General features: G+C 56.9%; 1 protein-coding gene across 2 annotated transcripts in view; it reads left to right on the forward strand.

Moving 5' to 3' along the window:
• The window catches only part of SLC9A1 (solute carrier family 9 member A1), a 45792-nt gene extending 22090 nt beyond the window's left edge, over positions 1-23702 (forward strand). For both annotated transcript variants that reach the window (XM_019547971.1, XM_019547970.1), the window contains exons 3-13: positions 9458-9918; positions 13379-13629; positions 15099-15316; positions 16090-16292; positions 17000-17089; positions 17483-17553; positions 18239-18412; positions 18546-18660; positions 19421-19522; positions 19910-19982; positions 21115-23702. In XM_019547971.1, coding sequence (XP_019403516.1) covers positions 9458-9918; positions 13379-13629; positions 15099-15316; positions 16090-16292; positions 17000-17089; positions 17483-17553; positions 18239-18412; positions 18546-18660; positions 19421-19522; positions 19910-19982; positions 21115-21437 — 2081 coding nt within the window. In that variant the 3' untranslated portion in view covers positions 21438-23702. The remainder of the gene's footprint in view (positions 1-9457; positions 9919-13378; positions 13630-15098; positions 15317-16089; positions 16293-16999; positions 17090-17482; positions 17554-18238; positions 18413-18545; positions 18661-19420; positions 19523-19909; positions 19983-21114) is intronic.

The following is a 23702-nucleotide window of genomic DNA, read 5'->3' on the forward strand; positions in this document are numbered from 1 at the left end:
ATGCGCGGCCAGGCATCATCCATCTCTCTGGCAAGAGATGCACTCTGTAAGGCCCCAACTAGCAACTCCTGGCTTGGGTTAGGAGGGCTGCAAGTACCATGAGCAGGCTTTCTGGGCTTGTAGTTCACCCAGGCCTGGACAGATTGGTTTGGGATCTTCTCCCTACACCTTGTCAGCAGGAAGAGAAGCCCCAAACTCCCTCTGGATTTAAGAACCCCCCCTCCTATATAAATGAATAATGGGGGTTTCCAAGTTCTCTACCTTACCAGGGAGGGCTCTACATCATAACGGGGAGGCTGGAATAGGAATTCAGGTAGCAGGCATCCTGGGGATGGGAGCGCTCTGCTCCTGCTCCCCCCCCCCACCATCCACATCTCATTAGTGGAGCCTGGTGCTGGCTCCCAAGTGCACAGAAAGGCTGGGTGCCAATTAAGAGTAATCTCTTGCGGTTCTGCAGGGTCTCTGGACGCTTGCAAACACTAATGAAGCCTCCTCAGAGCTCTTGCTTACGTTTAAATGGGGATGACAAGGGTGAAGTCACTGGCTCTTGGAAACTGTGAGTCAGCAGCGTTGGAGCTGGGAATAGAACGGAGGAGTCCTGAGGCCCAGGCCTCCCTCCACGTGCCAAGGAGCCTTCCTCGCTCCTGTACTACTACAGATGGCTCAGTCAGGAGTGTGTGATGCGAGACGGCGCTTTGCTTCACTTGCATTTTCCTCTGTCCTCTCTGATGCTTGTGTGCCAGAGTTAGACCCTGTGCTGTCCTAAGGCATCCACCGGCAGCTCCAAAGTGTGCAACCATCACTTTGTGCAAGGTGGCACCTTTGCCCGGGTGGCCGGTAGCATCTAGCGTAGGCTGGTGAGCCCCGGCAGCGCATGTGAGCGATGTGTTAGTGCATCAGGCTGGAGGGGAAGGGGTTGGCAGTAGGGAAGTGACCTTGTGCGTGGAAATGGATGTGGACTGTCAGAGTCTCCAGCTGACCAGGTGCAGGAAAAGGGGGATCATGTGGGGGTGCAGGACGGCAGCTGGAGTGGGCTCGTGGTTCACCAGGTAATAGAGGCCATGTGGTGTCGGTACGTGCAGTGGGTCAGGGTAACTTCTTTATCCGATGATTGCACTAGCTCCCATGTGTGATGTTCTCTGGGCCTGGGACTGGATCGTGGTTCTCCATGACCAAAGTGGCCACCTCCCTGTCCCCTTCATATAGGAAAGAAAGAACCTTCCAGACCTCCTTATGACAGCAGCATGGGATGTCATCGGGGACCCGAGACGTGAGAGCATGCAGAGTGGTCCCCGGTGAATGTTGGTGCTTTCTAAAGTCCAAGGAAAGCAGCAGCCTCATGCCTGGTTGGCTGGAGGGGCTCTGCATGCTAACCCCAGCTCCCTCAAGGGTTAAGCTAGCATTGCTAATAGGGTGCGTGTTGCACGAAGCCCCGAGGTGTGCACGCAGCTTTGCCTTGCTGGAGTGAGCTATCTGCAGTGTCCTTCAGAAGGGCAGCTCTTCTGAGCATGCTCCGCTCCCTGTCTGCATGACTTCGTTTCCCAGCATCTGGTGCCTTTGCCCTGTGCCGTACCTGGAGCATGGATGGGACAAGCTCCACGATGCCTCCCCCACCCAGAGGCAGAGCCACAGGCCTGCTTTGGTAGCATGGCCACGTTCGCAGGAGCTGAACTACTCGGCTCGCTGCTGTTTTGCTGCAGACAAACTTTTTTTTTTTGCTCCCTGTCCTCTGCTGTCTGTACCAGCTGGCTTTGCAGAGTCTGGAGGTGGAAGAAGTCTCCGAGTGCGTGTTCTTCCAGCCTACGTTCAGGCTAACATCTCATTAACACCCCCCTTTGGAGTGATGCTTGCAGGGCGAGGGAGGACGCGTGATTTCACTTTGCGGTGCTTGTTCCTTTTTTGGGCTGTGCGGTCTGTCTGGAGCTGTCCACTTGCATGCTGGAGTCCACAGAGGCTGTAATAAACTTGAAACTTTGGGAGTTTTATTCTGCAACAGGTCTGATGTCTAGGACCTCCAGTTAGTAACGCCGGAGGATCCCATCTACCTGTCCTTGCTCTTCAGCCCTCTTTGAAAAGGGTGATTGCTGTAAAATATCTGATCATTGCAAAAGCAGTGTGGCTGGTAGACGGGTCAGACAATGGGGACTCTTGGATGCTTTTCCTCTATCCCCCCGCTCACTCTAGCAGGGTGGAAGTGTTGCTTTAGGCATCAGACTGCCTCTCTTTGCCTCAGCTTCTCTCTCTTGAATGTGGGCTAACCCATCAGAGATGCATGAAGACTGATGCAGGACTCGCTGTTCAGAGAACCCAGTCATGGAAGTGGCTGGCTGCAGATGGCAGGGCCTGTTGTTGGACACTTACCCACCACTGGTGGTTGCCTTTGGAGAGATGGCTGAACGGTTGTAGAAACAGCCTAGGACTTTGGAGGCCTGGCCTTATCTCTGCTTTGCCTGGAGCTGTGGCCTGTGTTATAAATGAGTCTGTCCCATCCAAGGGCTGCTAGGCAGCACTCCCTGCCTGTGCAAACTCTGTTCTCGCTAGCCACTTCCTCATTCTCTTTCTCCTCCCCTTTTCCTGGTTATTTGACTTTCCTGCTCATTTTATTGGACTTGAAATCACGATAAGCCACCTGAAGCCTGGCTTCTCCCCTTTGAGGAGTGGCAGGAACTCGCTGGTCCTGATAAACTGGCAGGCAGAAGTTAACAGAGCAGCTCCAACTGCATGGCTTTTAAGCATCATGGTAACGTGCATAGGGACTAGCGCGGGGTCTTCCTAGCACAGCGTCCTGCCTTGGCCATCGGCGAGTAGCAGAGGGCTCCAAGGCAGGCAGAGGAAGCCCATAACAGCCGTGGCAGAGGAGGAGATTTCTTCCTGGCTGCAGGCAGGGACATGGCTGGATGGTGCTGCTGAAATGCAAGGGCTGGCCTAGGGGCATTTCCACGTGCTCGTGTGTGACCGAGCAGCTTCTGAACACTTTCTGCAGGAGATCCCTTTCCAAACCGCCCTATGCGCATTGCCGCCGCGTGATCTCGTGTGCTCTTGAGTTCCACAGCGCAGCCGTGCCCTGCATTAGACCCTCCTGAAGTCTCCGAATATATCACCACCCAGTTTTGCTGGTGTGCTTTTATTCCTGTGCCACACTTGAAGAGGGGGACGAGAACACGGACTCCCTTCTCCGTAGCCGGTGTGCAACTGCTGTTCCCATTTCATCAGCTGCCACGTTTCTGCCCGGAGGTGGCTCCCTTTTGCTGCTGGGTGAACAATTTCTGTCTCTGAGACAGCTAGCAGAGCACTGGTATTAACGAGAGATTGCAAACTATGGGCACTAGACAGCCTGCCCTGCCTCCTGCAAGGCAGGGGTTTGGAATAGGAGGGGAGGAAATGCAGGCCCCTCTCTGAGTCTCTTTCCTGCTCCCATTCTCATGCTTGGCTTCCCTTTCCTTTCCAGCCCCTTTCCTGCTCAGCATTGCTAATCCATCCTGTCTCCTAAGTGTGGCTGGATGCTTTCAGGCTTTGCAACTATCTATAACCTGGGCTGTCGCCACCAGCACCCCCAGCACGGATCAGGAGTCCCGATGCATCTGGTTCAGCTGGCCGTGGCCAGCATCTTGTTCTTACGTCTGTGTGTGGTTGTGGGGGGAAATAAGTGACCCAAACAGCCAGCTACCCGAAGGTCATGAATGGGTTGGGGCAGGGGAGAATGCCCCCAAACTGCCCCCAGGCAAGGCTATAAAATAGGACTGCCTGTGTCTTGGCTGCACTGCTGCAAGCGTTAACTCTGGTTGCAAGATCACCCCTCCCATGCTGCGTTTTTCATCAGGAGCGCATTAGCGCACTCGCTGGTTTTGAACGTGACCACAAAGCATGAAACTGGAGCTTTCAGTGTTAACACGCTTTTTTTCCCTGCTCCTGTCGCCTTAGACATCCCCTGTCTTAGGCCTGAGACTCATCCTGAAAGAGACCTGGTCCGTGTTTTTCCTCAGGAAAAAAAAAAAAAGAAAATTTGCATCCCAGTTCTTAGAGTCATTAGAGCCGAGAAACAAAATGCCTTTCTGATTGCACGCTGGCTGGAAACGATCACTCGTGTAATGTCAATATTTGTATCTGCGGCCGCTGGATACAGCTGGTTTAGCCTCGTTCTCTGTAATGAAGACAAAAAGCAGGCAGGTCTGAAGGAAAGCAGATCTGTATCTCTTCAAAGTTACTCTCTTAGTAATAAATCGTTACGCAATATCTCATCTGCAGCTATCAAAGTGCTTTACCGAGGCCCTGATCCTGCCCCTGGTAGCACACAACAGAACTGTCCGGGGAGCTCCCCAGGGACACGGCGCCCTACACACGCCATCAGCGGTAGCATCTGGATCTCTGTCACAAACAGCTTGAAAGGGAACTTTTGCCAGAGTCGAACAGAGCAACTTCTGTTTGTCTTTAAGTGGTATCTGGAGCTAAGACCGCTGAGCACATTGGGCATCTGCAGATGCTTGCTGACTTGTGCTGTAAAAAAAAAAAAAAAAAAGAGAGAGAAAAAAAGCCTGCTTATTTCTACCCTAAGTTAATGATCTCAATGCAATATCCCAGTGGAAAAAACTTAGTGTTTTCAATTTGATATGGCTAGTGAAGGGAAACCCAGATGGTGGGTTTTCTGTTTGAGCTCCACCCTAGTAAACAAAAAAAAAAAAAAAATTAAATCTCTGCGTGTCTGGTCTCCATTTGGAAACTATATAGAGGCTGCAGTCTGGATACAAAAGCACTTTTTTTTTCCTCCAGAGAAGATGCATCCTTGGTACAATCCTGAATTGTTAAAAGCTTCTTTAGTTTGAGGTGCTGTAACTTTCTCCTTGCCTTTAAAAGCTGACGGTGCATTTAATTCCCCTGAAGCTGAGATGGAGAAGCCTATTTAAGAAAGCCAGCTTCTGGCTTCTCCTAAGCCTGGTCCTGTTGTGTGTGGGTAATAGTTTCTCTGCCTCTGTCTTCCATAGACAGCTGCTTTGTCTGCGCATGCAGGATGCCTGACGCGGACAGGGGCAGTGTATTCATAGAAACTTTTAACGTCTGGATTTCCTTGCTTTGTTTGGCTGATTTTCGGCATCCTTGTTGACTTAAGCTTTCTTGTATGTAATAGTTTTTATGGCATTCACGGTGGCTGCTTGCAAACGTCGCCGGCCCCAGGGACTTCTCCGCAGCGTTCCATCAGCAGCTGAAATTAGGCTGGAGCATTTCTGTGCGAGCTGGCTCCCTCTGTTCCTGCTCCTAGCTCGTTAGCACAGGAAGGCTGTTTATTCTTCCCCGTGCATCCAGCACGAGTCACGTGGTATGCACATCCTTACATGCTTACATGCACATCCTTCCCAGCTGGGGCTTTTAGTAAGGGACCTTCCAAACATCAGCCTCGAGCCTTTTGCTGCAGATGGTAATGAAGCACTGCTTGGGACAAGAGGCTTTGGCATTTAACAGGTAGCAGCAATGGGCTCCTGTGGCACTTGCGTCCGTGCAGAAGAGGCTGGTAGATTGGAAGGGCTTTGGGGCTTGGACTGTTTTGTTGTCCCGGATCTGTACAATGCTTACCATGAAGGAAGGGCGTCAGCCCCCGCCTGCAATCTGAATACTTTCCCTGGACCACATATGCACAACATGCTCTTCAAGCCACTGTGCCCACTGTTTTGTCACCCTGTTCCCCAAGGTGTTTGAAGAGCAATGTGACAACCACCCCTGGCAGGAAGAGAAGGGCACAAGGTGCAGAAAGAAGGGAGCATAGCAGACACCAGGCAAATCCCCTCTGGGTTAAGCTATGGAAGAGATGGGAAAGTAGCTGTGGTTGATGCCCCTGCCCTGTACGTTCCCAAGAGGAGCTGCTGTGAGCAGAGCAGATGCTGGGTCCAGAGCAAAGGGGCTTGGAGGAGGGGGTCCCCTGGATGAAGCAGCTGGGCTAGTGCCTTCCTCTCAGTGAGGGATGGATGCATTACGCTCCCCTCTGACATACAGCACACACCAAGAGCCAGCGGGGCTGGGAGCTCCCAGCAAGGGGGCATTCCCTTGGTAATAGGATGACATGATATGGAGGGGGTGCTGGGGAGCTCTGGTGTCCTGACCCAGCTTCATCGTGGCACGTTGGACCAGCTTACATAGCTCCCCGGCTGTCGGGTACCAACCTTCATCTTCCACATTCCTTTGAAATCAGCTCTCAACCTTCACCAAGTCCCTCTCGGAGGCGAAGCAGTGGGGGGAATCTTATCCCCACTTTATGGATGGGAAAGCTGAGGCATGGAGGTAAAATGACTTCCTCATGGTCCCATGGGCAGTCAGCATCAGGGCTGAGATTAGATGGCAGGTGCTGTTTGTTCTCAGAGCTTGGTAACACGTCCCCGCACCGTATTGCTGCACTGCAGGGACCGCTCCCACCCACTCGCCTCTGTGCAGCGTTTTGCATCTGCTCGTTCCTGTTCCATACCCCTGGAGCCACAGTGAGATGGGCTGAGGCTCCTTGCTCCCCATGGCTGGCTGGCTGGCTGATATGGGAAATCGTGATGATGGCATCGCAGCAGTAGACAGATAGAAATAAACTTTCAAATGCTCTAAAAATACTGGAGAGAGAAGAGGGGAGGGGAGAGATGTGCAAAGATTCAGTAGGATCAGAGGCATAATGAAGACATAGCCCCTGTGAGTTTATTTTTAAGGCCTCACAAAAGCCTGTAAATGTTTCATTTGCATTTGCTCACGAATGTTCCTGTCTATCCAAGTCCCCGGGGACCTAGCAGGAGGTGCTGGATGACTGGCACCGGGTTTTATCTGTGCTTGGGTGTATTTAGCCAGTGTCGACTGAGGGGCTGTGCAGCGAGTGGGACGTGCTGCCGTGGGTGGCTCAGGTAGAGCTGAGAGATGCTGCCTGGGGTCCTGCACCAGGCGCTATCAGCGTCTAGGGCCTGGGCACCGTCATGGGAGTAGGGCCTGCGTGGGCTCCAGCCGCGTGCCTAGCATGGTGGGCAGGAACCGGGGTTGCTGGCCTCTGTCCTAAAGCCAGCCCCGGCAGAAGCTCACCCCCTCCTCCGGCTGCAGGTTGAAGCCGGGTCAGTTCTCACAGCCCCGGCGCTGCAATCTGTTCCAGCTCAGCGTGTCTGCTGGAGAAGCCGGATCCGTTCCCACGCAGCTCCTTCCAGTGCCCCCAGCGGATGCAGAGAGGGAGGGGGAGTCCTTCGGCCTCCTCCTCCCTCCCTCCCAGGCTGCCACTGGCAACGGCAGGGCAGGTGTGCGGAGGTGAACCGCCGCCGCCTGGAAGCTGTTCTGGCAAAGGTGCCCCTCGAGGGGTGGTGCTGGGGGAGACCGCATTAGACACGGGGCACAGAAACGCTGGCCTTCCAGGTCCCTGGATCGGGGGGCTGGAGGGACCTGAGGGCATGACAGAATCTGGGCATAAACTGGGACCGGGTGGTCTCTTGGCAGAAGCCGAGTAGCCTGAGCTCTCCACCTGGCAGAAAGCTTGCCCCCAGCCCTGGCTGGCCCCAGCACAGGGTGGGCAGTGTGCAAAGTGACTGCGCTCTCCTCCATACCCAACACCCCTGCGTGCAAGCTCACCTGCCTTGAAGTCAGTGCCTAGCCCATATGACTGCCCCTCTGCTGGGCCACCTCGGCCCCCACTCCCACCAGTGTCCCTGGTGCTCCACGGTGGCTGGCTCTCCAGTGGGTAGGCTGGGAAGGAGCCCTCCCCTGGGAAAAGCAGCTGAGCGGCTCTGGGATATGAGAAATGAAAGACATTTGGCTGGGATGGTTTAGCTGGGGCTGGTCCTGCCTTGAGCAGGGCGTTGAACTCAAGGGCCTGTCTTTTCTGTTTCTGTGATTGCAGTAGCAGCCAGGAGCCCCCGGCTGGGAGCTCTGCCGCGCACGGTGCTGTACAGACTTGGAGCAAAAAGTCCATTTGCTTCCGAGGCTCCACAGAGACTGAACATTTAGACACCTTCCCTCGCTAGGAAGGTTTTCTTTCTTTGCCACATTGCTGGGAGCAGATGGTGCCTCCGCAAGCTCGGAAGGGAGTTGAGAACAAAGTGGCCAAGATGCTAACGCAGCTCTGCGATCTCTCATTTAAAATCAGCTCCTGTGCCAGGCAACGGGAGGGCAGCAAAGCTGCCTCACTGTGACAAAAAGAGAAGTCCTGGGTATTATCCAGGGAATTACAGATTTGAAATCCTTCTGTCAGCATCGAGGGAAAGTGGCTGACATGATAGCACGGTAAAATGTCTTTTAACTGGAGCGCCGGTCTAATCCTGTCTCCAGACCCCCACAGTGCTGGAGGGAATGGGGGGGGAGCGGGGGTGGCTGGAGAAGGTGGGCGTTGGGGACGCAGACCCACTTCTGTGCCCCAGCCCCTCCTGTCAGGCACAGGAGGGACTAATACAGGTCCCCCTGTTTGAATACAGGTTCAGCTGCTTTCCCCCTACCAGAGGGGATGCAGGGGATGGCTGCTTTTTTTGCTGTGCTCCCTAGTGCCAAGGGCTGCTATAAGCGTGAGCGCTAGAGGTGCTGGGAGACTGGCATCCGGGGAGGTTAATAAGCAGGTGTTGCTAGCACTTGGCCTAGTTCCTTTTGTCCCTGTGTAGCATGGGCGGTGCCCAGCACCGCAAGAGGAAGACGGTTGCACACGCGGGTACAGGCTCGATTGCTCTCATTAGCGGAGTGGCTGCAGCCAGCCACTGGGGCTGTTCTTGCACTGGACTGGGGTTTAACCCCATGCTGGGGTGGCCTTGTCTTGCCGTGGCTGCAAAGTAGCTCCTGCCTGTAGAAATTCCCAGCTTCTGCTGTTTCCTAGCCTAGGAGCAAGCATGGAGGACCTGGGCTGTGCCAGTGCTCCTGCTGGGACTCAAAGCCAGAGGGTCTTGCCCCTTTGCTCAGGGTCAGACCGATGCTGCGCTGGGGGCAGGAAGGAATTTCCCCCGCGGTCAGGCTGATACAGACTGTGGAGGGTTTGCCTTCCTCTGTAGCAGAGGCGTGGCCGGGGATCTCTTGAGCGTATATTAAAGACCTTTACATTGGCTGCCGCGGTTCCCCTGCTCCGAGGCAGTGACCTGCGGCAGGTTCTGGCGTCACATCTTGTGTTGTGTCAGGGTTGACGGTAGTTTTACGAAGAGGTTAGATGATGGATGTGTATGGGGTTGGCTTGGATAGGGCTGATCCTGCCCCTTCTGGCCATGTTTCTCTGCACTTTCTGTGCCAGGTCATGTTAGTCCCGTTGCTCGTTTCACAGCAAGGGGAAACTGAGGCACAGAGAAGGTTTGGGGAGGTTTGCCCAGAGAGAGCAGCAGTGCCAGGGATGGCCCCCAGCTCCCCAAATCCCCGTCCGGTGCCTTTGCTGCGAGGTGATCTTTCCTTAACACACCAAACGCACATCTTGCAGCTGGTGGTTGCTGACACCCCAGGGAGAGGAAGGGCTGCCTGCTGTGACATGGATGCCATGTGCTCTTCTCCCCAGGTTTCCACGTCATTCCCTCTGTGTCCAACATCGTGCCGGAAAGCTGCCTGCTCATTGTGGTGGGCCTCCTGGTTGGGGGGCTCATCAAAGGTGTAGGGGAGAGCCCCCCCATCCTGAACTCCGAAATCTTCTTCCTCTTTCTCCTCCCACCCATCATTTTGGATGCCGGCTACTTCCTGCCCCTGCGCCAGTTCATGGAGAACCTGGGCACCATCCTCATCTTCGCTGTGGTGGGGACGCTGTGGAACGCCTTCTTCCTCGGCGGGCTGATGTACGCGGTGTGCCAAATCGGCGGCACCGGCCTCAATCACATTGGCCTGCTAGCCAACCTGCTCTTCGGCAGCATCATCTCGGCCGTGGATCCCGTCGCGGTGCTCGCTGTCTTTGAGGAGATCCACATCAACGAGCTCCTGCACATCCTGGTGTTTGGGGAGTCCCTGCTCAACGATGCTGTCACCGTTGTAAGTAAAGTGCTCACGCGTGGGCAAGGTCCTGAGACCCGTGGAGCCCCGATGGTGCCGGGCTGGTGGGAGCAAGCTGGGAGGCTGTAAAGTCTCTGCAACGTGGGGTGGATCCTCTGCTGACCCTGACTCTCCTTTCCAGCCCTGGGGCAGAAGTGTTGTATTACCTCAAGCCCCATGGACTCCTCCAGAGCTTCATAGGTCTTTTTGCTAAGGGGTGGGAGAGAAAGCCGTCTCCTCTTTGTCACACAGAGGGGGAAGCACTTAGGCAAAGAGCCTCTGTCCATAGCCACTAAACTCAGGTCTCCACTGGTAGGGCACGGCTGCAGTCAGGGCTGAGATGTGAGGTGCCAACAGCAGTAATACTCATGCAGTGTTCGCTCTCCTGGAGCACTGATACCCTCCAGGTGAGGCAAGCATGCAGGGCAAGACAGCTTGCTGTGTCGGTCAGAGCCCTGCCCTGCAAGGAGGGACCTCGCTGATCTCCCTCCGCTGTTGCAGCCAGATAGGAGGGAGCGGAGCCCAACAGGAAGCAGAGCCTTGCTGGGTGTCACTTGGCACCAAAGCAGCAGGCTCCGCTCCACCTCCCGGCACTCTCCGGCTGGAGTCCAACCCTCTGGAGCGCTGTGTTTCTTTGCATGCAGTTCCTCCCCTTCCCTGGGTCTCGGCAGGGCCTGGCACATGCCACCCGGGACAGGGATCTCTCATTTCTCCCCCTCTCTATTGCTAAGATCTCTGCTATCTGGGTACACCAGCTCTTTATATCAATTTAAACACCAGAGCAGACATACATGCTGTAGAGCACCTCTGAGTGTCCCCACCACCAGCAGGCTGGGGGATTTCTTGTAGGAGCTGTATAGAAATGCTGAGCTGTCAGATGGAGGGCAGAACTGCCAGCCTAGCTAAAGCCTCCCACAAGGACATGGGAAGGAAATGGGAGCAATTACTTTGCTTGGTGCTGCTGCCTGGATCCGGCAACCCACACCCCAGTACCAACCCTCCAGGGCAGAGCTCGCCAGGGGCTTGGATGATCTGCCCAGCTGGTGCAGGGTCCATTTCTGAACTGAGTTCAGTGCTCTTGAATGTCCTGTGTCTGGCTTGGAGCAGCAGTAGTGATTCCTGGTATACAGGGCTCACCAGCAGGCATGTTGGCCGTGGCAGGGGGCTGAGCGCTGATTGTTTTGGGAAGGGTGTGGAGAAATTTGATCAGATACAGACCAAAGGGAATGTGTAGGTTTGGGAATGCCCAGAAGTTTGCAGGCCTTGCCTAGGACTTGGTATTGGTCTTGGAGGCATGACAGTCCCATCACCAGGTCCAGGTATAATAATGGACTGATACAGGCGCCTGCAGCAGAAGGCAGGCAGCTGATCCAGGGTCCCTGCAAGTCTCTCCAAACAGGTCCCTCCTGCTGTCGCTAGATCCCAGGGCCAGGAGATCTTGGCTGCAGGGATCTCTCAGGTCCACTGTCCTCAAGCATCCCATAGCCTTGTAGACACATCCCGTGGGTCTCCCCCTCCCGGGACCAAAGCTGTGCTGCTGCAGTGCTGCACGGGGCAGTCCCACGTAGAGCTGCTAAGAATAAACTGCAGTGACCTGTTAGCTCTCTACACAGTAGAAAGCCTGGCAAGCACTGCCCATGCAACGTGTTCCTCTTGGAGACGGATCACACGCTGAGGAAGATGACAAGCCCTCTGCTTATCTGGAGGAAGCGTTGTGTTGCCGAGCTGTGGTCTGGGCTTGAGGCAGTCAGTCAGCCCATGAAGATGCTGCGAGCACCGCTTCACACAGGGCTTATGAGAGCCCAAGCAAGAGAGCTCTGCACCAGAAGGAAATCACCCCACCACATCCTCTCTGGGAGGCCTCTGCGATGAGCTGGCATGAGGCCTCATACCAGAGCCTGGATTGTCATATTCAGCCTCCAGCTTCAGCCCTTCGTTATGCCATGCCCTAGGTGACCACTCTGACGCTCTGCCTACACCTGGACATGTGCTGCACGTACATGTCCAGCCCTTCCCTGGGTCCTGGGGCCCAGCGGGTTTCTCTTGGAGCATGTGCAGGATAGGATCATGGCTCGCTCACCCCATCTCTGCAAGGCAGGTGGGCCCTCTGCAGGGACTCATTCTGCTGCTCCCATTACTTGGCTTATTGCACCATCCACCGGTTCTGACCAGGGCCCGAGTTCAAGTCATGCTGAAGCTGTGTCCTGGCTCAGGGTGCTGCAGTAGCTGAGCCCCTAACAGAAAAGGAGACTGGAGTTTAATGTGATACTTGGGGTAACAGACTTTTCCACCAGGCGAGGCACAGGGAATGTGGCCATGAAGAGCTCCTGGCAGGGCAGAAATAGCGCAGCCCTGCGGAGCCGGGCAGCAGCTTCCCACATCCTCGCATGTGACTCTGGCCGTGGGGTTTCTGCGGGATGATGACTCCTTTCTAGTCCCTCTCTACAGCCTTTAAACCCCAGTTTTCTTGTGCCTTGTGGCTTCCCCAGTTATTACCAAATGTCCTGTCAGCTGTTTGCACTCCACAAAGAGCAGCCAGGACCTGGTGGGGAAGTGAAAAGTGACATGTGCTCTACTCTGCCCTGGACTCCCCACCCTGCCAGCCTGCGGGAATACCTGGCTGCCTTCTCTCATGTTGGTAAGATCCCAAACGTGCATAAAACCAAGCCTGTGGCTCGCAAGAGCTGCCTCTCATGAAGAGGCTTTAGCCAAGCATTGGGATCCTGCACCTGGGGTCTCAGCCACCATTTGAAAACGTCCCTTGGCACCTAGCTGGCTGGCTGGTGCTCCGGCTGGAAGCAGCCACTGCCGTGCTGCAGTTCCAGCTGTGGAGCTGCCTTTTTAGCTATGAGATGGCATCTGGTCTCAGGTCAGCTGTGCGACCCAGGGCTGCTCCCAGTTCTCCAGTCCATGTGTACCTCCAGCTGGCACTTGGCAAGTCCCCCCAGCATTCCTCTATCTTGTCTACCTAGATTGTAAGCTCCTGGGATCAGAAGCCGTGCCTCACTGGGCCTGTACAGCCCCAAGCACAGGGAAGCCCTGACCAGAATCCCATTTAGATTTCCAGCTGTGCACAGTCCCCCGGCTCACAGGGTGCTGAGGTCAAGCAGAGCACCAGAAAACCAGATGGGAGTGTGCCCCCAAGGGCTGGCCCCTTGCCCCTCCCCAACTCTGTCCTGAAGGGTGATGTCTTGTCCCACAGAGCAGCTGCTAACATTTTTGCATGAGGTTTGATTAAGCAAATGCTCTAGGCTGCAATCCCCACAGGGTGTGCACCCTTGGGCAGGGAGCCGGGGGCATGGATATGGCCTGTGGCATGTTGGATACAAAGGCTCAGGTCCTTTGATGTGGGTCTTACAAAGGCTTCTCAGGCAAGATCCTGCTTTCCTCATGTGGTATGGGAGTGCAGCTGCCTCACTGAAATGACCCCTCAGCCCTGTCTCTCTCCTCACCCCTCCAGGTGCTCTATCATCTCTTTGAGGAGTTTGCTAACAACGAACAGGTGACCATCATCGACATCCTCCTGGGCTTCATCAGCTTCTTCGTGGTGTCCCTGGGTGGTGTCTTCATTGGCATCATCTACGGGATCGTTGCAGCCTTCACCTCCCGCTTCACCTCCCATATCCGGGTCATCGAGCCCCTCTTCGTCTTCCTCTACAGCTACATGGCTTACCTGTCGGCTGAGCTCTTCCACCTCTCTGGCATCATGGCGTGAGTAGCACCCAGTACCAACCCCTGGCATGGGCATGCTGCCCTGGCTTGGTTAGGGCATGAAGCTGTGCTAGGGCCACATCCAAGATGGGGCTGACCTGCTATCCAGCTAGGCCAGTTTGTAGCCTCTGACTTCAGAGAGAGATGCAAGAAACCCTGCTGTCGGCCATAGTGGTGCCTGCTGGCACGTCCCTTGCTGGCCATTCACATGATCGCTGCCAGGGGGCCTTGCTGCTGAATCCCTCAAGCTGTTCTTAAGCATCTGGAGTCTAAGCCAAAATCTAAGCACTGTCTTCCAGGCCAGGGGTCTCTCAGCACGTACCCAGGTTGTAGCCCACCTGCCTGTTCCTCAGCCGGGGAGCTGGACGCCTCCAGCTACCTGTCTGTCCCCAGCATCCTGTCCTGACTCTTTGAGCTTAGACGTGCCCTTTCCTAGAACCTGGCCAGAGGCTGGAGCCTTCTGGTACAAACTGTAACCCTTCAGGAGGTGCCTGACAGCTGTAAGCAAATAAACAGGTGGACACGAGGGGTTTGCCCTGGAGTTTCTAGGTGCACAAGAGGCTGTGGATCCCACAGCCTACCTAGGAGCACTGCCCTGCTAGCCCACCCTGCCCTCTGGAGCCCTGACGGGATTTTCCCTGCTGCAGGGACTGAAGTTGGCTGAGAGCAAACTCAGTGCTCAGCTCTGCTCCTCTCTTAGGGGACTCCCATGCCAGTCTGCTAGCGGAGGCACCACACCCAAGGCATGCTCAGAGCTGCTGTCTGTGTTAGTGCCCCCAGGCATGGGAGGATGCAGCCCCCATCATTCTTTACAGTAGCTCCCGCGTGTCTGCTCTTACCCGGTAGGGAGCATGAGGGAGTGCATCCCTTTGAGTATAGGGTGAGAACCCGCCGGGTGCTGCAGGGGAAGCATGCGCATCTTGGCACTGACTGCAGAGGCACATGCGCTCTAAGCGATCTCGTGGCACATTGCTGATGCAGTCGTATGCTAAAGTCCAGGATGGATTGTAGCCTGGCACTAGCCTCCCTGGGGAATTGTGGTCCCCAGGGAGAGGAAGAGCAGGGGGGACAGCAAACCCCAGGCAGTAAAAACAGAGGCTGCAGTTGGAGCTGCACAGAGCTCCGCACCTTGGACAGAATCCACATGTGGTACAGAGGGATTCCCCGACCTGATGCTCCAGAGAACATGTTGCCTCCTGCCCATGAGAGCTAGACAGGGGCCCTGGAGCAGGTGGCCAAATTAAAATGGTTCTCCCCGAATTTTGCTGCAGGATTTCCACTCCCTGGTGCCTTGCTGGTGCCTTGCCTCTTCTTTAACCAGTTTAAGAAATGACTGGGAGCTGTGATAAAGCTCTGAGGTACAGCTGGAGTTGGGGAAGCTCCAGGACAGGGGGCTAGTGTTTTCCAGTCCTGCCAGATACCAGTTCCCCTGGCTGCCCCCGAGAGCTGTTCCTTGCCTTCCCCTGCAGGCTCATTGCTGCCGGCGTGGTCATGCGCCCGTATGTAGAGGCCAATATCTCCCACAAGTCCCATACCACCATCAAGTACTTCTTGAAGATGTGGAGCAGTGTCAGCGAGACGCTCATCTTCATCTTCCTCGGCGTCTCCACTGTGGCCGGCAAGCACTACTGGAACTGGACCTTTGTCATCAGCACTCTGCTCTTCTGCCTCATTGCCAGGGTGTTAGGTGAGGGTCTGGGGCCTTGGTTGAACAAGGGGCTGGGAGCAGCCCTGGTCTTGGCTTCTGGATGGTCTGAGATGCATTCACACCCAGAAAGCCTGGGTCCAGCCTGCCTGGACCTGAGTGGGTTTGGGAGCTCCAGGTGAAGTGCTGGTTTTAGAGACAGTATGGGCAGGGACAGGTATCTCCAGTTCGGCCCCAGAACACAGAGACTTTTTGCAGCTCCCTTGGATCTGGGGCCTGGCTGTGAGAAACAGCTCCGCTTGTGTGCGGCCAGTGTCTTCTCAACAGGCTAGGGAGAACTGACCCATGCTTTTGGGGCCTGTATCCTTGGGACCTCCCTGGCTGGCTTCTCAGGAGCCTGCATGTAGCCTTCTGGTAGGGACAGAGTCCAGTGCTAGACCAACAAGAAGTTTCCCTGTAGGCTCTGCTCTGTGATCAGCCCTCTGTGTTGTGAGGGAGGCCTGGGGCTGGGGTCGTGGAGGTGAGAGGGGGCTGTAAGTTGTGTGGGGAGGCAGAATTCAATGGTGGGCGGGGATGGAGGAGCCCACGGCGCCTAGCGTTAACCATCTGCTTTGCCCCTGGAAGTCTCTTCATTCTACTCCTCCGTGGGTGCAGTCCCCGTGGAAGGAGCCAGTGCTGCTGGGGACTGATGGAGCAGTGTGGCTGGGTGTCTAGAAGGAGCTGCCCTCATCCCTGGGGCCTCAGGGTGTGTCTCACTAAGGCCAGGCCTGTATAACCTGGAGCCACCCTGCCCTCTCCCCCCAACCTCTCTGCAGGTGTCTTGGGCCTCACCTGGTTCATTAACAAGTTCCGCATTGTGAAGCTGACCCCCAAGGACCAGTTCATCATCGCCTACGGGGGCCTGAGAGGGGCCATCGCCTTCTCGCTCTGCTACCTCCTGGATTATTCGCACTTCAACATGAGGGACATGTTCCTCACAGCCATCATCACCGTCATCTTCTTCACTGTCTTCGTGCAGGTAGGCAGCACTCCACCTTTCCCCCTGGGCCTGTCACCAGGTGCCCGGGTGTCAAGGTGAGGGATGTGGGTCTGCTTCCTGCAGCTCCTGACTGCAGCCAACTGAGCGAGAGTTGGGTAGGGGCACGGCCGTTGTTAACAAGCTCGTTTGGGGGGTGGGAGAGTATGTGGGGTGTTTACAAGGCTGGTCCTGTGGGGAGTACACTGGCGTGGCAGTCGGAGGACCCTGTCCCAGCTGGCCTGCCCTTCCAAGGGGGAGAGTGACACCTCTCTCTGGGGTTGCTAGTGACAAAGAGCTCCGCAGCTCTGCTGGCTCTGATCAGGGAGGTCCAGAGCAGCTCCAGCTACCAGCTGGCGTTGCTTTAATGTGTCTGGAAAGAAGATGTCCCCAGATAGGCTGAGGGGACAGTCCTTGGACTCCTGTGGCACAGGGGGCAATGGGCTTCTCACAGTGCTGGGACCCAGCTGGAACTCTCCTAGGCCATAGGTGTGGCAGGAAAACTAGGGAGTCTTCATGACATCCCCGAGGCACCTGCTCCTCGTTGTCCTGTATGGGAACGTGGACCGGGCTGGCTGACTCTGGGACGGCAAGGTTTGCTCCAGCCTCAAGATGAGGCCAGCCCCAGAGGATGCCGGGCCCACTCTCCTTCCTGGCCTCAGAGGTGAGCAAAGGCTCTGAGCGAGGTGTGACCCGGCCCTCTTTTGCAGGGCATGACCATCCGCCCGCTGGTGGACCTGCTGGCCGTGAAGAAGAAGCAGGAGACAAAACGCTCCATCAATGAGGAGATCCACACCCAGGTAACCGCTCCCCACACACGGCACCTCTCCCTCAAGTTGCCCAACCTCAGACCTCTTTCTGCTTCCCCTTGCACTGCAACCAGGCAGGGTCTCAGGACGGGAGGCCTGTGGGTTGGTCTCCAAGGTAAGGGCCACGGGTGAAGCACTGCCCCAGCCTGGCTCCTCTTTGTCAGTTCTCTAACCAGGACCTGCCGCCACCTGGTACAGGTCTGTGCTGCCACCCAGAGGCCCCGCCCAGAGCTGCACCCAGTGTCACCAGACTGGCATCGAGGCCCATGCAGCCCCATGCAAACTCCATGTTGGGAGTAGTTTGGTGGGGAGAGGGGAAGCATGTGGCCGAGGCCTGCTAGTGTCAGGCTAAAGAGGTGGTCATGTGCTTTGCCTTCTTTCCAGTTTCTGGACCACCTCCTGACTGGGATTGAGGATATCTGTGGTCACTATGGCCATCACCACTGGAAAGACAAGTGAGTACCATTCATTGTTCATGCTGGCAGAGTCTCCACTGGTCTCTGATGGCAAATCTAAGGGAGAAGAAGGAAGGGATTTTAAATGCCATGTCCCATGTGCACATACAACACCTCACAGCTTCCCCCTGCCCCATTCATCAGTAAGTACCTGCAGAGCCCCAGTGTCAGGGGCGAAGGAGCATTATGCAGGGGACTCTGCTGCTCCAGATGTGTGAGGGCATTTTCCTCTCCACCAGCCAAATGTCTTCCCCTATCGTTACCCCGCTCTGGCTCCAGGTTCTGGCTTCTTGTGCTGGAGAATCACCATGTTCCCCAAGCATGTGAGGAAGGGTTGGTCGAGCCCTGGGAGCTGGGTTGAATGGGATCAGGGTATTATCTGTCCCTGAACTGAGCCAGGATTCTCTCCCCTCTGCCCCGTGTTCAGGCCTGGAAGGACCCACAGGAGAAAGAAGCCATTAGTTGGCTCCTTGCAACCGTCCTTTGTGTCTGCGAGTGCTGCACTGAGGATCTGGGGGTCGGGGTCTGGGGTCCTTGACACTCAGAGGTGCCAAGAGATCCATCTGTTGGGCCCTTGGCTGTAGGAGAAGCCGAGGGAGCTCATGGGTGGTGCGCTCCTCCTGTGGAACAGGGGCTGTGCTGCCCCCACCTGATGTGTCCCTTGCTCCTCTGACCCCCTGGGAAGGCTGAATCGCTTCAACAAGAAGTACGTGAAGAAGTGCCTGATCGCGGGCGAGCGCTCCAAGGAGCCCCAGCTCATTGCCTTCTACCATAAGATGGAGATGAAGCAGGCCATCGAGCTGGTGGAAAGCGGGGGCATAGGCAAGATCCCCTCAGCGGTCTCCACAGTCTCCATGCAGTGAGTACTGCCCTGCCCAGCATGGCCTGCAGGCAGGGGTCTTACAGAGATGACTCCTGGCACCACGGCCTAAGCCTCTCCCCTCACTACCGTGGTGCCTGGCGCTCAGGCTTGCTGCCTCTTTCTCTTGCAGAAACATCCATCCCAAGACCTTGCCTGTGGAGCGTATCCTCCCGGCCCTGTCCAAGGACAAGGAGGAGGAGATCAGGAAGATCCTGCGTAACAACCTGCAGAAAACCAGGCAGAGGGTGAGGACTCTGACCTCCCCTGGCCCCTGCTCATGGCTCAGGAGGAAGCCTGGGACATGTGTCTGCTCCCTGCCCCACTTTCATGTTCCCAGTGCCTGCTGCCTCCATTATTCCCAGCTCTGCTCTTCAGCCTGCCCCAGCCAGTTCTAAGCAGCCCACGGGTCTGGCAGCTGGGCTAATGGCCACACTGGCACAGAGACAAGAGCGAGACTGTGCCACGGCTGGAGTGAGGCTCGGAGTCTGTTCCCAGCTGTGCTGTGGGCTCCCTGTATCTCTTTGGGCTAGTCTCTCGGTCTCTCCAGGTCACCCATGTCTGCGCTATGAGGGAGAACAGCCTTCCTTTGCTGCACTGTAAGCTCTGGGGGGCAGGGGCTGCATAGGACAGCACAGACCTGGTCTCTGTGGAGGCCTCTGGGAGCAGTCATCCTCCTGCTGAGGAGGATGGCCTTGGGTGGAGAAGGGGGCTGCTGAGAGGGGCTTTGCTACAGAAGCCAGATACAAAGGTGGGCTGCCAGGAAACCCTAGGGAGCCAGGCACACACCTGGTGACACACGGGGCTTGTTCTCTGAGCTCAGCCACAAACTCCTGAGGGCCCCTCCTGGCTGTCCCCTGAACATGCGGCCGTGTCCCAGCAGCTGGCACTGTCCCTGCTTGGGCCTTTCACCCTCACCCCCTTCCCTGGAGCTCTGTGTGTGGGACCTGGCAGATTGTGGCTCTGCTTCACCTTCTTACCCTGTCTGCTGTCCTGGGCTCTTCACAGCTGCGATCCTACAACCGGCACACACTGGTGGCCGACCCCTATGAGGAAGCCTGGAACCAGATGCTGCTGCGAAGGCAGAAAGTCCGGCAGCTGGAGAAGAAGGTGCGTGGGCATGGAGAGAGATGGACAGGCACTGGCAGCGGGGACAGGGGCTGGTGGGGGCAGCAGGGCACATTTTGTGCTGAGGCTCATGCCCACTGAAGGGGATCTGACAAGCTGGAGCCAGCAGCAGTGGGTCCTGATGCTCTGGGTATTCTGGTGCTGCCTGACAAGGGAGGCAGGCTCTCCTTTCAGAGGACAGGTAGGTTTGGGATGGTTGTCTGCCACACCCCGGGGAAGCCCTCAGCAAGCTGCCACCCACAGAAGCCTCTCTGAGGAGCATCCTTGATTCCCCTGACCCCTTCCAGGCACCCGTGGGACATTGCCCCATCCCCTGGGCCTCAGCCCACTAGAGCTCACGCCCCAGCACTGCCTCCTTTCTTCTTCCAGATGAACAATTACCTGACGGTCCCGGCTCACAAGGTCGACTCGCCCACTATGTCCAGGGCTCGCATTGGCTCAGGTACGTGCGGGCCAGGTGGCGTGGGAAACGGGCATCTTTTGGAGTATCCTCATCCCTTGGTGGTGGCATACCAAGGCACTACTGGGAGCTGTGGGGTGCCACATGTGGCCACCAGGGGGCAGCACCTCCACACAACACAGCCAGGTGCTGCTGCCTGCCTGCACCAGCTGCCTGGGCTGAGCTGGGCCTGGCTGGGAGGGGGGTTGTCTCCTCCACCCCCGCCCACAGATATGTAGGGCCACTTCATAGAGGAGAAAGGCTGGAAGGGGCCTCAAGAGACCATCTAATCCAGCTAGAGATCGAATCTGCCACCTTGGCTCAAGCCCTTGCTGATTTTTCTTGTCCAGCTCCTCAGAAATCCAGCCCCCCAGGCTGTAGCTGCCCCTGCTGCTGCAGCTCAGGCTGCCCCCAAGGGCAGGAAAGAGCGCTGGGGTCAGATGACCCCAGCCAGATGCCTATCCAGCCTTTTCTTAAAGACCCCCGAGAGCACCACTTCCCTTGGAAGCCCATTCCAAATTTTGGCCACCCTTACTGTGGAGAAGTTTTTCCTGCAAGCAAATTGTCCTGGCATGGGTGTGAAGTTGTGAGCATGAAAATCTGAGCACCAAGTGCCTCTCCTGCGCCTGCCACAGGATCCTTTCAAGGGTGTCGCAGGGTGATGTCAGGTGTGCAGACACCAACACGTGATTCACAAGATCATCCCAGTCATTTCAAGCAGGAATCCCGAGGGTCACTGACACACTGCCCTGTCGTGGGCTCCCTGTGATCTTTGCAACAGAAGAACTGCTCCAGTCTCTTTTCCATAGTCAAAAAATGAGTGCCAGTAGAGAGCTGGCGTTTTCCGAGGGGGGGCCTGGAGTCCGGCAAGGGGAACCTTGAGCCTATAAAGGGTTGAGAAGCACTGGGCAGGGGTATATTGTCTTCTAGAGCTGGGAGGAGAACCCAAGACTCCTGACTGCCCTTTTCCATAATTTCCCCCTGTAGCCACTAGACCCCGTCATCACCCTTCAGGTCACTTCCCTGTTCATGTGTGGGTGGAAACCCCCCCAGCTCCCCAGGGCACTCTGTGAGCAGAGCCCCTGGGCGCAGCTCCACGCTGTGCTGAGGCAGCTGTCTGTGCCTGTCCCTGCAGACCCACTGGCCTACGAGCCCAAGCCGGACTCGGAGAACCTCCCCATCATCACCATCGACCCTGCATCGCCCCAGTCCCCGGAGTCAGTCGACCTGGTGAACGAGGAGATGAAGGGCATGAGCCGCCTGCCGCCATCACCCGAGGAGGATGAGGAGGGGCTTGTGATGCGGGTCAAGGAGCCGTCCTCCCCGGGCACGGACGATGTCTTCACCCCAGGGACCAGCGACAGCCCCAGCAACCAGCGGATGCTGCGGTGCCTGAGCGACCCGGGGCCTCGGCCGGAGCCGGAGGAAGGGGAGCCCTTCATCCCCAAGGGGCAGTAGCAGTGGGCATGCAGCCGGCTCCGGCCTGGAGGGGTGCCGTTGCATACGTGTGGATTGTCTCTTTCCCCGGGTTCCCCTGCCCCTGGGTGCTGGGTTTCAGGCTGGAGGGGGGCACTGTGGACAAGGAGGAAGAGGAGACCCCCGTGGGAGGGGGCCCCTCCATTGTAGCCTGGTTCTACAGCTTCCCTGGGCTGCGTCCTGCGCTGCAGGAGCCTGCGTAGTCTGCAGGCACCTCCTGCCCGAGGGCAGCTCCGTGTCTGTTCACCCTGCCTCAGCTGCAGCCCCGGCCCTCGCCAACTCAGGACCTGCGGTGGCAGCGCGTGTGCTTGGGGCACCCCCTCACGGCGCTGGCGGACAGGAAGACGGGCTCTGGCCTGGTCCCTCGCAGCGCCCTCTGCTCCCAGCACAGTGCAGCTTCTCCTCCGCCAAGCTTTGCTCTTCCCCGCCACAAGCTACAGCATCCCTGCTCTCTGTCTGGCCACCGAGGCTGGCGCTGCCCCCAGCACAGGGACTGAAACCCCGCAACAAGGTTCGCCAGGCTGCCACCCTCCAGCAGCCTCAGCAGCACCCGGACATCCCTCCACCCTGGCCTGGCTCAGCTCTGCGTCGTCATGCTGTGCTGTTGGGGTCCTCCCAGCTCCCGCCCAGACAGCCAGGTTTTTAAGTGTCTCCTTGTTCAGTGTTGGAGCAAACGCAGCGTGTGGGGCTCTTGCTGGGGTTGGGGATGGATTGGGTGCAGTATAGCCATAGCCGGGGGGTGGTGCTCTGCTTCTCTTGTGGCTTTTGGAGGTCTCTGTGCACTTTGTCCTTGCTCAGACCCTGTAGGGATAGGCGCGTGAGCAGGGAGCCTGCTGCAGGACCCCAGCCCCTGCGGGCCACGTTGGGGCCCTGTCCCAGCATGGTCACGGCAGGGCGGGGATTTTTCTGGACTCATGCTCCCTACCTTCTTTTAATCACCCACCCACAGATGGATCTCCACATACCAGGTAAATCCACGAACATTTCTTAACCAAAGACAGCTGTGAGGGTCACGGTATATCACAGGGAGGAGATTGCAGAGGCTGGGACTGCTTCTGGCTTTGTCTTTATACTGCATACTTCATATCTTTCCTTGAACGGGGGCTTTGTGGGCATGGGGGAGCCTTGGGGGTGGCCAGCCTGGCACCCTGCCTGCTGTGGCACTGCCCCCGCCTTGTCCTGCACTACACAGTCCTCAATGCTAAGCTTTAATGGCCTTTAACTCCAAAACAGGTAGGTTTGAGTTCAGGAGGAGCAGAATCGGGGCCTTAGGCTCTCGCTGCAGTGGTGACTGTGCTGTCCAGCCTTCCCCTCTGGGCATCCTGATCACACTCAGACCTCCAGTGCTGCCTCCTGCCCTTGGCCCTGCTCCCCACCCCTGCTAGACTCCGTCCTACCCCCCGCCTTGGGCTCACCCGAGGCCCGCTCTTCTTGCACGGGGTGCCTGGATCTCCGGCACTTGCTGTTCTCTTGGGCTGCCAAGCTTTGCTCCTCCTGCCCCCCACCCCCTCCCTTTTTAATCAAAGACGGGCTCCAGGTCCTCTGGGCTAGGAGGGGTCCCATGGGCTGCCCTGCATGGGGCTGCTCCGCAGGGTGCCTGCGTGCGGGATGGGGGAGGCCTGGGGGTGGAGGGGAGGGCTGTGCAGGCACGAGGCTGTTGTGATCTACAGGGTGTGCGTCGCCTAGCCAGCTGCTCCCGTGGGTCAGGGACCCTCCCTGCCCCTGTGGCCTCCGCTGAAGAGTGCCCCCCACCCTGCCCCATGCTGTGCCTTTCTGCCATGCAGTGTCTGCTTGCGTGACTAGCGTTGTCTGAGCCTCTCTGCCTTTCGCAAGCGCTCTGTGCGTGCCTGTGACGTTGTCGGCCCGCCTGGTGCCTCTGCCCGGGCCCGGGCCCGGACCCGGGCCCGCTCTGTGTGCGAATCCACCCTGCCCTCTGAATAGCCACCCTCCCACATGCCCGTCGCAGCCCAAGCCGTCCACAGGGACAGGGCAGAGGGGCCGGGGGCAGCCGGCCCCCGACTCAAATCGTGCAATATCTCTGTTCACCCCAGGGCTCTTTGCAGCTGCCGGCGCGAGCAGAGGCCGAGAGCCTGCGGTCCCCTGGCTGTCCGTGTGTGCGTGTGCCTGCGTATGACGCTCTGTTTCCGGGAGGAATAATCAAGCAATGAAAATTCTCTCTTGTATAAAAAACACATGTAAAGAGAATCTTTTTTCATGAATATTCTAATAAATTAATGTTAATTTTTA

This window comes from Crocodylus porosus, unplaced genomic scaffold (genome assembly GCF_001723895.1).
Source record: "Crocodylus porosus isolate Cpor-Errol unplaced genomic scaffold, CroPor_comp1, whole genome shotgun sequence".
Taxonomy (NCBI): domain Eukaryota; kingdom Metazoa; phylum Chordata; order Crocodylia; family Crocodylidae; genus Crocodylus; species Crocodylus porosus.